This window comes from Scyliorhinus torazame, chromosome 6 (assembly GCF_047496885.1).
Source record: "Scyliorhinus torazame isolate Kashiwa2021f chromosome 6, sScyTor2.1, whole genome shotgun sequence".
Lineage (NCBI taxonomy): Eukaryota > Metazoa > Chordata > Chondrichthyes > Carcharhiniformes > Scyliorhinidae > Scyliorhinus > Scyliorhinus torazame.
The window spans coordinates 190073862-190091708 of NC_092712.1; the positions used below are offsets into that span (position 1 = coordinate 190073862).

The 17847-nt window shown below is 45.2% G+C and overlaps 1 protein-coding gene across 4 annotated transcripts in view; it reads right to left on the reverse strand.

Moving 5' to 3' along the window:
* The window catches only part of LOC140425189 (transmembrane protein 196), an 81021-nt gene that overhangs the window by 45964 nt on the left and 17210 nt on the right, over positions 1–17847 (reverse strand). For 2 of the 4 annotated variants that reach the window (XM_072509191.1, XM_072509188.1), the window contains exon 5: positions 9824–9931. The exons of the other annotated variants lie outside the window; for them this stretch is intronic. In XM_072509191.1, the coding sequence (XP_072365292.1) occupies positions 9879–9931 (53 nt within the window). In that variant the 3' untranslated portion in view covers positions 9824–9878. Of the gene's footprint in view, positions 1–9823; positions 9932–17847 lie in introns of those variants that run through there. 4 annotated transcript variants of the gene reach the window in all.

The following is a 17847-nucleotide window of genomic DNA, read 5'->3' on the forward strand; positions in this document are numbered from 1 at the left end:
CCCACCCCACTGTGAACCACGCGTGTAGCTAACAATACCATCTCTGCCTCCGCAGGACAATCTGTCTCACAATGGCCGGGAGAGGGCCCAGACTGCGGCGGAGTACCAGGTACAAGAATCTTCATGACTCAAGGAACGGGCCTGGAGGTTATGGAGGTGGCTGAGAACAGAGCGGTCACCAACGCGGAGGTCGGCACATGCTGCAGAGGTGAGGATCCACCCGGAGGGCCTGTCAAACATGAGTTGTTAATGTCATACCATTCTCCCGCAGGACTTCCAGCCAATGACAATGGCCCAGCTGGGGTTGTGTGATCCCCCACACCCCCACCCTCCCCATGCCTCCCAGGTTCACAGGAGATAACCACGGAGGAGAGCTCTGACGATGCCACCATCGATTCGTCACAGCTGTAATCCCACTCTCCACCAGCACAGGTATACACATCTTGGTGGGCAAGTTAGTGGTCAGACTTCTGGGGCACAACCTGGCGAGCACCACACAATTGCTAATGTACATCTGGTTGGGGCAGTAACACCCAGGTGAGACAACAGTCAGAGGGCTGCTGGATCCCAGGACCCAGCTGGGACCCAACCAGATGCTGAGGCTCTGGGCCAAGCTGTCAGGGAGCTGATGGAATCGTTAGGGAGCGGCCGGGACATTCAGAGGGAGATGCCAGGGACACTCCAGCAAGTCCATAGCCGATTGGAGGAGTGCCAAAGGCTACGGATGCAGGAGATGTCGGCAGCAATGCGCGACACCGAGGCCAACACTGCTAGGCTGGCGACCGCAGTGGAGAGTCTGGTGCACGATGTCAGCAGAATTCGTGAAGGTGTCCAAGGTATTGCGCAGTCGATGACGGCAATGGCTGAGTGTCTCGGCAGAATGTCCGACTTGCTGGGGGATGTGACTCTCAGATGGGCATGGCTGTGGCGCTGTGAAGCTTGTCCCAGTCACAGGTGGGCATTGCCGAGGTACTGCAGAGTGTGGCCAAGGGCGGCGACACCATGGTGCAGACATTGGGGAGCTGTCAGGGCTGGCAGAGCCAGATGACGCAGGAGCAACCAGGCTCGATCCAGCTGCCCCTCTAGCCCGAGGTGAACCCCAGGGCCCTATGGGCACCGACAGGGAGGAGGGGCAGGGTGGCAACCCGGACCCATCCTAAGAATTGGCGACGGGGGCCACCAGCTCCCCCAAATTCCACCCCTCTGACAAAGTCCTGTCTCGCAGCCAACATGGCTGTTCATGTGCCGCCTCAAGTCCACCTGTGCCCTCTGGCCCCAGAGGATGCCCGCCGGGGGAATCGAAGGCCACACGACATGGTAAGCAGCTAGCTGCCTCCACCTCAGATGTTCATTCTGGGGATACACCTAGGCATAGCAGTAGAGCTAGGAAGGCAAAGCACATCGAGGGTGACTGAGAGGGCACTGGGTGGGGGCGGAGGGGGGGGGGTAGGTGGAGGAGTAAGGAGGAGAGTCAGGGAGGTGGAGGGAGTGGGAAGGGGAAGTTGGGGGGAGGGGGAAGGTAAGGGCACCGCACACCCTGCATCCCACACACCCAAATAGAACGTCAGCAAACCCCAGTCATGGACTTGTGCCCAGGGCTGAGGTCCATCTCCTGGATATTCGGAGGTTGGCTGCTGCATATATGGTGCTGCCTCCCATAGTGTTCAAGCACAGAGTCAATGCATCAAAGTGTGATTGGGATGTTAGGTAATAGCCTTCAGACACACAGCCAGAGGCCTCCACAGTCAGTGAGAGTTATGGGTGGTCGGTGGAGCAAACAGGCAGGGACTAGGGTTGCCCCCGGTACGGGAACATAAGGTCCAAGGGTTGGCATGGAGGACCCACAACGTTTGCACCCCGCAGCAGAGCCCCCTTCCGCAGCCCCATTCTGGCCCCATGTTCCCAAAAGGCAGCCCACCCCCAGCCGGGGCTACACCCCCCGGTTGCCCCCAGCCCCCTCCAAGCACAGGTCATGCCCTCCGGACTCATTGTCTGTCAGCGAAGATATCTGCTCATCTCGTACGGGTGGCTGCTGGATCATGGGAGGCTATTGGATATGGGGTGGCCCCCATTAATTGCATGGAAATAGGGCTTAAGTGGTGATTATTAGTTTCTAGCCACGCTACGGTGGGATCCTGATTTCGTCCACGGGAATGGGCCGGTTGCATCGCGAACAGTTTGGCGCCCGTTGCGGTTCTCGTTTCTGGCCTCTTCCGCTATTCACCGGGCTCGTCGCACTCTCGCTCAAGCGAAACGAGGCCACTGAATCGCACCAATGACTACCTGTAGGTGAATATCAATCTGGATCTCAACCAAAAAGCTGGCGGGAAACATCCCATCAAACACACCCAAATAACATTTCAAAACTTTTTAGGTGAAGCGCACGCATCAAATTTTCTTAGTTGAATTTGATTTGTTTCTTCCTTTGAATAGGTTTTGTGACTTCCTTTGAATGTTCTTCCCTGGAGAAGTTATTTTACTCCAGCAAAAAGTATTGTGTGGCCATTCTGGCACAATTTTTACATTGACTGTCCTTGCTCCAACAATCAGCCTGTGAATGGCCAATTTCTGCACAGCGATGACATGCCTGTTTCTGTGTAGATTTCTTCTGGCCAGTGACAAATGTGCATGCTCTGAGCTGGGAATCCTCCTTAGCCACGAGCTCCACTGAAACTGCTATATCCAATGCGGTGTTCAAAGGTAGATTATGTTCCGTTAATAACCTTCTTTGTATAGTCTCATTTTTCAAACCACACAGAAAATTGTGTCATCTAATGAATTGCCAAATTCACAAAACTTTGCAAGTTGCTACAGGATTGCAATATTTAAACCTTCTAACTAATCCTTCGATGCAACTGAAACCTTCTGCAATAATCAAGAGCGTTGCTAAATATGATTTTCTAATATTTTAACCAAGTCTTGATATGTCTTATCTCTGTGAATCTCTGGCTGAACTAATCTTCTCAGAAAATTATAAGTTTTGCTGCTAATTGTACTTAAGAATACAGGGACCTTAATCTCTTCCAGAATTTTGTTGGCTTGAATATAATGGAAACTCCCTGAATATGACTTCCAGTTCTCTGAGTCCTCATCTAGAGTCCAAGGTGCAAACATTTCCTGCCATTTTTCACAGTATCATCATGGCTCTCCCCCTTCATTTAATTCAGTGACCTCGTCCATTCACGATGGATGACCAATGTGTACCAGCTTTAACTTTCATCAGCTTTTACTTGCAACAGCTTTAACTTGCATGTACTTTATGATAATCTTTTGTTCTCTGTCCCGCTCTACCTCCGTGTCTTACTATACTGTGGAATCCATAATAAACTGTTTCTTAGTGAATGGCGTGGATCTGCAGAGACAGAATGATGGATGTAGCCGAAACAAGAATGTGCTTTCTGTAAATTACAGTAACATCCATGGGCAGGTGGGGGAGATAAATATGCAAACAAAGGATTGAAAATACTCGTTTTTCTAGTGGCCCATTTAGCCTGTTTTCTGCTGGCTAGAGTTAGTGTCATTTCATCGGTTAAAAATTAAAGTTCAACCGTGATATTATTGGTGTGTTGATATGCAAATAAGGGATTAGACTGCAACTGTAAATCTATTGGTTGAAAAAGTTCCAAGTGTTACTGCTTCGCTGGATTCAGACAGAACAATCCAGTGAATTCCACTGTGTTGTTCTCCTTGTGTACAAGCCAATAAAGTTTGATCTAGAGTACTCGCTGTGCCTACTTGTTTATTTCCACAGTACTGTATGTGATGAGCCCTGCAGCCTGATACCTCGGATTGCTGGTTCTTAATTGGTAAGGGCCCTGCCTTTGAATTTTTGCCCCAAATCCTTACCGGTTCCAATGCGAGCAATTTCTGATCTTTTGTTAATCAGTTGATCAATTGATCTGTTGAAGCAGCACCACTCTAACGATTTTTGAAAAATAAATATTTTCTTCTTTCTTCTGATCCTGCTATTGAGGCCCGTTTACTTTTTGTAAACTGTTGTATCTTTGGACTAACAGTGCAAAAGAAATAGGATTGGACAAGCACATGGGTTTGATGCAAGATTAACAGAGGTTAATTGAGTAGGTCTGCAGTGTGCAAGGCTTGGCACCAGACCTGGGTCCCTCAGCAATCCTGGGACTTATTGGGTTCGGTATTGGCAGCAGTTATCAACTCCTCAGTGGTGTCGCTGAGCAATGCACAGTTACCAGTCTCTGATTGGCTGGCAGTTCTTGAGGGTGGAGATTGTTGTGTCCAGGGTCCTTGATCCCAGGCAAGGCCCACAGCTCCACAATTAAATGCCTAATTGGCACAATTCGGCAAGACATCCTCAGAGGAGGTGTCGTGGGGCTCTCGCCAATACTCCAGCCAGGGGCAGGGTTGTGGGGGGGGCCTTCATTAATCCATCATCTAAAAGCATAGCATTTGTTTCATATGTATGTCCACAACACCCTGTTTTGTTTCACCAGCACCTCTCTCAAATAGAACATAGAACATAAAGTGCAGAAGGAGGCCATTCGGCCCATCGAGTCTGCACTGAACCACTTAAGCCCTCACCTCCACCTCATCCCTGTAACCCAATAACCCCTCCCAACCTTTTTTTTGGTCACTAAGGGCAATTTATCGTGGCCAATCCACCTAACCTGCACGTCTTTGGACGGTGGGAGGAAACCGGAGCACCCGGAGGAAACCCACGCAGATAATGGGAGAGTGTGCAAACTCTGCACAGACAGTGACCCAGTGGGGAATCAAACCTGGGACCCTGGCGCTGTGAAGCCACAGTGCTATCCACTTGTGCTACCGTGCTGCCCAAATCCTCCACTGTTGTTAATTATTGGACTGCTGAGCCAGTACTGGATAAGAAGAGATTTCCACAATTTTAAATATTGGGATGATGGAAGCCATTCTTTTTAGTCCCACTTTAAGATCCATTCCCTAACAATCAATTCTCCCTGGCAAAGTCTAAGACCAAATCAAGCTGATCGCAACCTTGATGTCACATTTGAAATGGAGATAAGCATCTGACACGTATCTGCATCATCACAAAGACCACCTGACCACACGTCAGTAGCATCACTTCATTTCACTCTGCCTCAGCATAAGTGTTTCCGAAACCGTCATTCATGCCGTTGTTGCCTGACGACTTGACTATTGTTATGCACTCCTGGCTGGCCTCCAACAATCTACCCTCCATAAACTTAAACCCCTCCAAAATTCTCTTGCCTGTTTCTTTAATTGCACCAAGACTTGCTCACCTATCACCCTGGGCTGGCCAACTTACATTGATTCCTGGTCAAGCCATGCCTCAATTTTAAACTGCTCATTCTTGTTTTTAAATTCTTCCATGGCCATTTCCCTCCCTATTGTGGTGATATACCTGTGCACAATTTTGTATATAGTTGTCTACCAATGGATATAGTTATCGATGTGACCTCCAACCGACTGGTGGCAACTGAGATCTACAAAATGACTGGAGATATCAAGCAATTGGTAGTAAGTCATATACTAGAGGACAGTTTCACTAGAAGTAGTTCCAGGAGAATTCACTGAATTCATTTATTAGCTAACATTTGTATTATAGTTTGTTAGCTATCTTTCCATGTGTTTGTTAATAAATCATCTTACGAGTCAAAGGACTAGATGTTCTGTGTACATTATTACCATGGCCATAACACAGAACATATCTATGCTCATCGAATTCTGGCCTCTGCAGTGTCCCTGATTTTAATTACCCCCAAATTGGTGGCTGTGCCTTCAGTTGCCTGGGGATACATCCTGGAATTCCATCCTTATACACCAGCTTGCCTCTCTACCTTGCTTTCCTCCTTAAAGACGTGCCTTGCAACCTATCTCTTTGTCCAAGCCTTTGATCAACTAATATCACCTTCTGTTACTGGATGTCTAACTTTGCTTTATAAAAAACATTTTTTCACTTTATTTTGCTTTATAATATTTCTGTGAAGCGCCTTGGGATATTTTATTATGTGAAAGGTACAAATTAAATTGAAGTTGCTGTTAGAGAGCAGGCCCAACAGTAAGGTTGAAAAGATAATTACTTTTCCCTCAATCTGCACACAATGAGAAACAGACACATGTGTGCTCCCAACCAGGGCTGGCATTGTACTGCATTACAAGCCAGTGGGCTAAATAGCTTGAAATGCAGAAAAATGCCAGCAGCGCGGGTTCATTTCCCGTGCCAGCCTCCCCGAACAGGCACCGGAATGTGGCAACTAGGGGCTTTTCACAGTAACTTCATTGAAGCCTACTTGTGACAATAAACGATTATTAATCTTCTTCTTATTACTATTATTATTAGGGAAGGGGACGGGGTACAGCAGGTTCCAGAATCTTGGAAGGCAATGTTGCATTTGAGGGTTTTTAAATATTTTATTCATTCATTGGATGTAAGCATCACTTGCTAGGCCAGCATTTCTTACTCGATATCCCCAAATGCCCTTGAGAAGTTGGTGGTGAGCCACCTTCTTGAATCTCCGCAGTCTCTGCAGTCTATGTGGTGTAGGTATATCCGCAATGCTGTTAGGGCAGGATTTTGACGGCACAATAGTGAAGAATAGTTACGAGTCAGAATGCTGTGCGATTCGGAAGGGAACTTGCGAAGCGCCTTGGGATATTTTATTATGTGAAAGGTACATAATAAAAGGTGATGTTCGGAAGGTGATGTTCCTATGCATCTGCTGCCCTTGCCCTTCTAAGTGTTTGGACAGTGCTGTCCAAGGGGAGTTAGCAAGCTGCTGCAGTGCATCTTGAGTGTGGCACTCACTGCTGCCAATGTGTGCTGGTGATGGAGGGAGTGAATTTTGAAGGTGGTGAATGGGGTGCTGATAAAGTGGGCAGGTTTGACATGAATGGTTTTCAGCTTCAAGTATTGTTGGAGCTGCACTCCTCAAGGTAAATGGAGAGTATTCTATCCCACTCAAACTTGTGCCTTCTAACTCGTGGTCAAGGTTTGGGGAGTCATGAGGTGAGTTACTCGCCACTCGTTACTCGTCCAGCCTCTGACCTATTCTTGTAGTCGCAATATTGATCTGGATGGGTATTGATCTGGCTGGTCTAATTAAGTTTCTAGTAAATGGTAACCCCAGGGTGTTGATGATGGGGGATTCAACAATGGTAATGCAATTGATCATTAGATTCTCTCTTGTTGGATATAGTCATTCCCTGGCACTTGTATGGTCCAAATCGTCTGCTGCAAAACAGAGCAATTGAGTAAGTTACAGAAGATGGTTGTTGGTATCTACAGTGAAATGTTTGGTGCCCTGGCAAGCCTGTCAGGAAACCTTGTGCTATATCAAGGTACATGGAGTACTTTGTGTCGAGCTTGATATCTGTCCCTTCCAGAAATCCTTTCCAGGAAGTGACAGCCAATTCCCTGGGAAGACACCTGTTACACATGCTTCAAAGTAAATGAGAGCAAAGAAATTGGAGGAGCAATTCACCGAGGCACGTATATCCATCCTTTGATATGGAGACCAAAACCGTGCATGGTATACCAAGTTTGACTCCAGTGGTCCAAACATTGGAAGTATTTCTATCAGCACATCAGGGATCCACTCTATTATAACGAGATGGCAGCATGACGTTTGTTGTAGACATGCTACCCTTGCATGTGTGGGTTGCATACTAGAGTCATCAGCCATATGGTCAGCAACTGTTCTCACCCAATCGCCATCCTTTGCTTTGCTGTGATGGTTTAAATACATATGGCACACTAGCCTTCTGTGTAATGAAGGCATCATGGCTTCTGCTAGGAAACTGACATTTAATCGGCTCGGTTGCTGCCTGCGGTCACACTCCAATGGACGTTGAGGGACTGCAATCTCTCTAGATTGCGGCACATATCAGTGTCCACATGTGGCACCCACAAAGCAACATGCATACAGTCAATGGCTCCCTACGCCATGGGGAAGCCTACAATCCTTGCAAAGCCAAAGGCTCACTCTTCTGCTGCTGCCTGACAAGCATGAATGAAATGTATTCAGCGGTAATGGAATACAGAGCTTCAGTTATCTCCCTTAAGCAGCAAGGACAGAAAACTGCAAGGTGCTGCAAATATCTCCAGCCTGAAAGGAGCCACAGGCATAAAGGACGGGATGGGAGGCCTCTACTGTGGCCTGGCCTGCGATCGGGGCCTACCGATCGGCGGGCCGGCCTCTTGGGCTGGGGGCCTCTTTTGCTCTGCGCCGGCCTCTGTAGCCCTACGCCATGTTGCGTCTGGGCCGGGGCGGAGAAGGAAAAGCCACCGCGCATGTGCGCATCCGCGCAGGGTGCAGCACGCATGCGCAGACCCGCAGCGCCCATTTGACGCGGGAGCGGCGTGGGTCGCTCCACTGCCGTGCTGGCATACTGAGGGCTCGGAATCGCTGCTCCTGGGGGTCTGTTGACGCCGTCGTGAAAGGCGACGGCGTTTATGACAGCGTCAACACTTAGTCTCAGGATCAGAGAATCCCGTCCAAGGTTCATCACTATCGTCATCTACACAGCAATGTAGCCTGCTTTGAGGTTTGTGTTTGGCTGCAACAGGTGACAGATTTCAGTGACCTGAGTGAAGTGGAGATGTGTAGCACACTGTTCCTTGCTGAGATTCAGATTGGAGAATTTCTCCCTGAACACGCCACGTGGATATGTCCCCCTGTTGAGCTAGCCCTCCTCCACCTCCTGCTTCAACAGTTTGTCCTGCTCGGAAATGCCATCTGTTCATTTTGCGTGCAAGAACATTTTCTCATGCGATGACTCGGCTGTTGGTTTCTAATGCCACAACACTTTGTTACAATTTTCTAATCGATGGATTTCCAAGATCTGAATTACTATCTGCTTTAATTGTTTACGTTTTGCAGAGAATGGCATGTGTTCTGTTCCGTTACGTTTTGGACAACGGGTTTTCTTCTCTGCACAGGAAAAGAATAACAGACTCCAAGGTATAATGAAGGTGAATACATTTTATCATAGCTGTTTCATTTTGTTTTGCTGGTCCATTTGTCTCATCTTTTTTTCTTGCTATTGAGTAAATGCCTATGCTGGTGTCCTCTCCATATTGAAGGAGTTGCACAAATGAATGATTGCATAGCCCACTGGCCTACTCCATAGGAGATAGACGGCCCATGTTCTGTCAGCGTAATCAACATTGACTCAGTTGTGTTTGGGATCGGAGTTGGATGTGAGCTTATTTCTTTTGGAGCAGGCAGTTGTGATCTTGTGCAGAACTATCTGTCAGCTCAGAACTGCCATTCATTTGAAGCTATTGCGCTAATTTCATACATGCCATGTCAAGATGGTGTCTCCTCACCATGCCTAATATTCAGCTTAAATAAAAAGCAATGGGAATTTGTGAGGTCTTGAAATCCATCCCCTCTGGTTACTTATAATTGTTCAAGAGAGTTAACAATGGCTCTGACAGTTTCTTAGATTTTGCACCCTGAAACCTCCATTGCAGCAGTGGAATATTTGTGAGAGAGATTCTTACTGGACTGTTGACCTTCTTAGCCAGGGCTTCCACAGTAGAATATAATAGTCAGCAGTGCAGCCAACTGGTCCTCAATGTAGAAGGTGTTGACATCACGAATGTGACAGATGGTACTTCATATCCAGGTTTTAGGAAGTTCATATTTTGCAGATCTCCTTTCACTGTCTTGAAAGCAGGCGCAATAGGAGCAATGATCCCATATAGCCGAGGAGGGACACTCACTACGCTGGATCACTCCACGCATTAGTCAACCCATCTTCCAACTCAACCACTGCTACACTTCACCACCAATGCTCGTTGCAAATACTTTGTCAAGTATTCCTCCTTAGGATCTCTGTCGACCTACCATGAAATCTGTGTTGGTGATTGGTTCAAATATAGATAGGGATGCAAAGTGCTCTCATGAGTTTTCCTCTTCTAGTTCACTGGATTGGAGCCTGGATTGTTCTTGTTCTATGAAGAAAGTAAAATGCTTTATAAATAAATAAGTAAGCGTGTTCTTATGGGTAGTGCATTATTATCACATACATGTTATGCATGGATATAAGGGAAGTGTAAGGACATCTTCACATAACATTCTGCAAATTACTAAATAATTCAATATTATGGGGCATATCATGATTTCTGTGCTGCATCCAAGAAGCACAGAGCCCATGCCTTTCAAGTTCTCCCTTTGGGACAGCTTGACAGTCACTTGCTCATATAAGACAGGTTTCTATGATCTGAAATTCACCATCTTTTGTAGTTACCGCCCTCCTAATGTGTGTTAAGTTTGCCTTTAGGCGTGATGAGGTTTGAAACATTGTGACTTGGCCCCTGCACCTCTACTCTCTCCTTCAATAGCATGTATAATGTAATTTGTGCAAACATGTAATTTGTAGCTGTGGTAATAATAATGGTAGAACATAAGAAATAGGAGCAGGAATGTTCCACTCAGCCCTTCGAGCTTGCTCCACTAGTCAATTAGATCTAATGTGGCCTCAACTCCATTTTCCTGTCTGTCCCCATAATCCCGCCTCCTTTGTCAATATTACTTTCTGATGGGCCAAAAATTGCTGTAGCAGGCTGTCTACCATTAGTTAAACATACCCTTGCAATTTATGATTTTAAATTCTTTACTTTCAAGGATTCTTAAATTGTGATCTGATACGGTCACAGCGAGGAAAACAGAAAATTCGAAATCCACATCAGTAGGACAGGCAATGATCTATCCTCTTACCTAATTAGAGTGAAGGATTGAGCAATTACAAGTACAAGGAGTGAGAAAGAAACGGCACGGTAATTGCCCGGCTATCCACATTCCAAAGGGAAACTTGAATCAGCTGGCACAACGATTTGCAATTTGTGTATTATGAGTCGTTAGCTGAAGTCAAGGTAAGTAACTCTTAGGCCAATTTTGTTGATTTTATACATTGACATTAAAAATGTCTTAAAATAAGTAAAAAAAGAAAATCACACTTAAAACACAAGAACACCTTTACACTGTTAAGAGTGCATTACAAACATTTCCTCAAATATGTTGGCTTAAGTAAATTCAGTGCTAAACCCCCTTTTGCAGGCCGTGTATATGAGGAGTGGCCGAGAACTCTGGGGCTGTACTCGACGGAGTTTAGAAGGATGAGGATGAGGGGGGATCTTATTTAAACTTTAGAATACTGAGAGGCCTAGATAGAGTGGATGTGGAGAAGATGTTCCCACTAGTAGAAAAGACTAGAACCAAGGGCACAGTCTCAGACTGAAGGAACGATATCTGAAAACTGAGATGAGGAGGCATTTGTTCAGCCAGAGTATAAGGTAACGAAGACGGGTTGATAAATAGTCTTGTCATTAAGGATCCTCTTGGAAGGACTGATCACAGCATGCTAGAATTTCCAAATTCAGATTGAGCGAGAGAGGACAGAGTGCCATACTAGAGTTTTACCGTTGGGCAGAGGTAATTATACAGGCCTGAGAAAAGAGTTGGCAAGTAGACTGGCAAATCATTGAGAATAGGACAGTTGAGGAACAATGGTGGATGTTCAGGGAGGTATTAAATACCTTTCAATTAAAGTATATTCCTGAGAGGAAGAGGAACTATAAAAGGGAGAAAAATGCTCCATGGCTAAACACGGAAGTCAAGGAAGACATAAAGGCAAAACCTAGGGCATACTATATTGCAAAAGCTAGTGGTAAGTGTCATAATATACACCAGTATATCATGGTGCAGACACACACTGATGGACACACAGTGGGACCAATCAACACCCACAACACCGCAGCCAATCACCAGTTAGAGCACACGCACTATAAAGACAGGAGGCATTAGAGTTCCCGCTCATTCGAGTTGCAGCTAGCTAGGAGGACAGAGCTCACAGCCAGTAACACAGACATTCACCATGTGCTGAGTGCATCGACTGGTTAGGACAAGGCAAAGGTCTTTAGTTAAAGCTAGTATCGTATTAACCCACAGTCAGAGTATGTTAAAACAGTTAATGATTCAATAAAATAGTGTTGCACTATTTCAAGTGTTGATGACCTGTATGTGTTCCACGGATCCAGAACACCCAACACATCAGTAAGCTGAAGGACTGGAAGAATTAAAGGTTCAGCAAAAGGCTACTAAAAATAAAATCAAAAGAACTAAGATGAACTACCAAAGGAAACTCACAGAAAACATAAACATTGATACCAAAAGCTTCTGTAAGTATATAATGAGGAAGAGAATAACTAAAGTAAATGTTGGCCCTTTAGCGGACGATAATGGTCAGGTAACAATTGGGAACACAGAGATGGCAGAGTCCCTGAACCAATATTTTGCCTCTTTCTTCATGGTAGAATAAACAATTTCCAAAAACTACAGTTAATGTGGAGGAACTTGGTGCAATAACCATCACTAGAGAGACAGTATTGAATAAACTAATGAGATTAATGGCAGATAAGTCTCCGGGTCCTGATTAAGTCCCTGGGTCCTGATGGCCTGCACCCTAGGGTGTTAAGGGAGGTAGTAGAAGAGATAGTGGATGCATTGGTCATGATATTTCAGAATTCCTTGGATTCTGTAAGGGTCCCGATGGATTGGAAACATGCTAATGTGACGCCCCTATCAAAAAGGGAGGGAGCAAAAGGTAGGAAACAATAGACTGGTTAGCTTGACCTCTGCGGTGGACAAGTTGCTGGAATCAATCATTGAGGAGATGACTGAACATTTGGAAAGATAAAGCTCAATCCACCAGTGTCAGCATGGTTTAATGAAAGGTAAGTCATGCTTGACAAACTTGCTTGAGTTCTTTGAGGATGTAACCAGCAATGTGGATAATGGAGAACCTGTGGGTGTGGTATGACTTCAAGAAGGCGTTTGACAAGGTGCCACATAAAACACTGATTCAGAATATGAGATCGGAAGGTATTGGGGTTAGGGTACTAGATTGGATTGAGGATTGGCGGACTGACAGACAGAAATCAAAGGGTTGGGCTAAATGGGTCCTTCTCTGGCTGATGGCCTGTAACTAGAGGAATGCCGCAGGGGTCATTTCTCAGACCTCAACTGTTTACAATCTAGATAAATGATCTGCAAGCAGGGACAGAGTGTAACATAGCAAAATTTGCAGATGATACTAAAATAGGTGAGAAAGCAGGCAGTGACGAGAAGATAAAGATTTTACAGATGGATACAGATAGGCTAGGAGATTGGGCCAAAATTTGGCAGATGGACTTTAATATAACTAAGTGTAAGGTTATCCATTTTGGTTGAAAAAATAGAAAGGCAAATTATTATCTAAATGGAAAGCAGATTCAAAATATGTTTGGGCACAGGAATCTGAGGGTTTTTGTTCATGAATCATAGAAAATTGGCACAGCATGTAATTGAAGAGGCAAATGGAATGTTAGCATTTATTGCAAAAGAACTGGAGCACAAAAAGTAGAGAAGTGTTGTAGCAATTGTATAGGGTGTTGGTGGGACCACATCTGGAGTATTGTGTCCAGTTTTGGTCTCCTTTTTTGAGGAAATATGTGGTGGCATTGGAGGCAGTTCGGAGGACATTCACCAGATTGATTCCATGGTGAAAGGGTGATGTATGATGAGAGATTAAACCATTTGGGTTTATACTCGCTGGAGGTTAGAAGGATGAGAAGGATCTGATCGAGGTATATAAGATACTAAAAGGGATTGATAAAGTAAACAGAGACCAAATATTCCCCCTTGTGGGGCAATCTAAAACGAGAGGTCACAGATATAGGTTGAGAGGCGGTAGATTTAGAACTGAGATGAGGAGGAGCTACTTCTCGCAGAGGGTGGTGAATTTGTGGAACTCACTGCCTCATTGTACGGTGAAAGCTGTGTCATTAAATGGTTTCAAGAAGGAAATAGATATATTTCTGACAAAAAAAAATGAGTGAAAGGGATATGGGGAACAAGTAGGGAGGTAGATTTGAGACCAGGAAGAGATCAGCCATGATCTGATTGAATGGCGGAACAGGCTCCAAGGGCTGAATTGCCGACTTCTGCTCCAAATTCCTATGTTCCTTTGTTTCTATATCTTATGGTCTTGATGGCAACAGTCCTCATAGATTTTCAAATCTATAAAATTCTTGTAACAGTACCACAAACTGTCCTGCTACTCTCAGGAAAATATTACATGGTCTCCTCTCCGAATATCAGCAACTGGTCTTCACAGGTCAGTTTCAGCATTCACTGCCTTTATCAAGATCTCATAGTCACACACCTAACACAGTTTTCAATGTTTCTTTAAATCTATTTTTTCTCGTTGATCGTATAACCTATTGTTTTTATAATCCTTTAGAAGTTCCTTTTCGCAGAACTGATCAACCCTCTTTTGTTTAATTTATAACAACCGTATTTTAAAAGTGAATTTACACTATTTTGCCTGATTTATTTACAATCTTCCAATTGTAAATGTTCTTTTTGAAATACAACAGCCAACTTTAAACCACTTATTTTATTTGCCTCATGTAAATTCCGATTCAAGCTCTCCTGGCTCACTGTTCATTGCCATTTCAATCCACTTGCCTTTACACTCCTCTATTGATGTTTTAACCTTTGCGTCTACTGTCTCCAATTCAATTACATCAGTAACACCCACACAAATTGCTTCCTAGTATGTAACAATATGACAATAACATTGCAAAAATAAATATGATGACTTGCATTTTCCTCACAGTATAAATTACAGTGGATGAATTTAATGCCAAATCAGGCATAGAAAGAGGACACAACACAAGAACACAAGAATTAGAAGCAGGAGTAGGCCACCAGGCCCTTCAAGCCTGATCATGGCTGATCTATGCCGGCCTCAACTCCTTTTCTGTGCTATTTCCCCATAGCCCTCTATTCCTCGATCTATCAAATATTTATTCACCTCCACTTTAAATACTTTGAATGGAAGCAGAATTAGAATGGAAGTAGAATTAAAGAGATGGAAAGAAAGTTTGGATTATGAGAGAGAGAATAAAGCAGATGAAAAGTTAAAGTAAAATTAAAATTAACATTTTATATTCTCTAAAACTCCATGAGCAATTTACCTTGGGAATACGAATCCACACTTTGTGCTTGTTAATCTTCAGTGCCAGAGAGATTGATTAACAGTAATTAATGTTAATTATATTTTGAAAGGCTCTTCAACTTGGATAGACAGGGCTTAGCTTTCTGTGGTAGTTCATATATACTGCGTAAATACAGCAACTTCATGTCATTCGATGCATTCCACTGGCAGGGCAGATAATGAGATATTGTTATCATGAAGCAAGCAGTGAAATTGAGCAACCCAAACAGTAACTTCTTATTATTTGAGTTTAACCACACATCTGCCTCCTGTTGAAAGTTGCTGCATGATTTGTGCATAGATAGCACCAAAAGCTATTAGCTTCATTGTTGCTTTGACGTGAAAATCTGGGCTAAATATTGCTCCGTCATTGTAACTCAGTTTGCATTTATCTTTTATGCTTGGAGATTTCTATTGCGTGCATATTTGTTGAATGTAACTATATTATGGTGATTGGTTGTTATGTGTCGTGTGTGTTCATTGGTTATCCTGTATTAGGTGAGAGTCTCTATTTGAGAGACTAAGTGCTGACGCTGGGACTGAATCGCGAATGTTCTATGATGGCAAAAGTGGTGCTGATCCCAGAGCGATTCAGGTCCCGTTAATGGGCTGGCACCGGTGCCACATACAACTCGTGAAATTCTGATGCATGCCGATCCTCATTCCAGCCAAGGTGATGACACTGGTTGCGCTGGAGCATGCCTATCCCGTTGATAGGTCGGCAGTGAACAGCGGGTACCTAGGGAAATGGCCTGGGAGGCAACCAGCCAGATGGCTGCCTCGCAGGCTGCGACAATGGTGGTTCATGCCCATCCATCCAGACCCACGGCCCACCTCCTGACTGCCTCCCACTACTCACCTTGGCCCTGATAGATGCCCCCGGGGCCAGCGGCACTGTTATCAAGTTGGGTACTGTTTGTACCCCCACTCCCTCCCTCAGCAACCACGGTGCCTGTTTCCGATTTTAAATTCCACAAGTGAACCTCGCTATGGGTAATTCCGCCTGGTGGAGGCAGCGAATTTCTGGGGGCCCTGAAATTGCCGGGTCCAGCCCGTTAGTGATATGCCAATGGCGTTTACTGCACAATTTGCATGGCCACACTGGCATGTGGCGTAGAATGCATTTATGCTGCTGTCAAGGGACCAGAGCATGGCACTTTGTTCGCCGCCTGGTGCTAGCCTTGATTTTTAGTTGACATGCGATTCTCCGCCTGATAGTGTTTCGCGATCCCGACATCGGCTGACGGAGAATCCCGCCCCTTATTTTTGTCTTTTTTCCTACAGAAACAAAATTCAGGGCCTTTCATTTATAATCTGGTGGCTGTACTTCCCCAGCAGAAATACCTTCACAACATTCTATTTCAGAGTTCAACAGAACCCGCAGAACCATATCGTTAAACTATGATATCCTTTGTTGAAGCTAAACTGCACTCTGGTGCAGTTGTTAGGAATTTAGTTGTAGTGCTCTTCAGAGCTGGAAAAACACAATATCAATATTTACATCAGACCTATTTGCTACCTGCAAAACATTAAGGTATTTTTTCTATGGGAATGGCATCTTTTGTTCTTACTGTGAACAATCACTTTCAGGAACAGATGTGTCAAAGCCGTGCATTCCTGTGAGTTTGTTGATGATCCCTTCATTCTGACTGATGTGTTAAGTAAGTTGGTTCAACGTTGACTGCAACTGGATGCAGTGAAACTAGAAACAGGCTTCTGACACAGGAGATGGTCCAACACTGTTTTATTGAACTTCCTGATTGCTGTACATAGTCTGCTGTGAGTTGACACTCTATCAATCTAACTGATAACCTCCTACTGGCTTGACCAGACTAACTCTCTACTTCATGGTGATAGTGCTCACTGGCTTGTGCACTCTTACTATCTCAGTAGCTGTGTCCTGCAGGGAGAGGGAGAGTCTTAATGCCCCGTGTGCTTTATAGTGGTGGTGTCCTGTCTGGTGATTGGTTGTTATGTGTCGTGTGTGTTCATTGGTTATCCTGTGTGTCAATCACTGCCTGTCTGCATCTCATTATAGACATGAGTGGATATTATGACATATCCCCTTTTTGAAGTAAATTTTGGAACGTGGCGATATATATACATGCATGATTATATACAAGTGGTGAGTGAATGAACATATGTACTTGGGAAGGTGTCTATCGTGCAGATACAGAGCAAACTGAACAAAATTTACAAGATTTAAGTCTATAGATTCAGGCTTTGTGGTGGGCGACGAATTCTTGCCGATCGCCTCAGAAGACGAGGGGGGGACGCCGGCACTTGGAGAGGCCTGATCGCTGCCAGATCGGTGGCCTCGTGGTGCGAGATGTCCGGAGGAGGCATGATGACATGCGGAGAAGTGCGGCCAAATGGTGGGCAGGGAACTTTTCGTAGCGCCCTCCTGTTGCGCTGTAGTATGGAGCCATCAGCCATTTGGACAATGAAGGACCTGGGGGCAGCATGTCTGACGACAATAGCTGGGGCTGACCAACCTCCCTCAGGCAACTGGACACGAACAACATCGTCTGGAGCCAGCGCAGGTAGATCATTGGCATGAGCATCAAACGTGATCTTCTGCTGGTCCCTGGATCGCTGCACTTTCTGCTGCACTGTGAGGCGGTCAAGGTCTGGAACATGGATGGCTGGAACAGTTGTCCTCAGGTTGCGATTCATGAGCAGCTGCGCCGGAGACAAACCAGTCGACAGAGGGGTTGCCCTGTATGCCAACAGCACCAAGTTGAAGTCCGAGGCTGAGTCTGCAGCCTTGCACAGCAACCGCTTGACAATATGGACCCCTTTTTCGGCCATCCCGTTCGATTGCGGGTA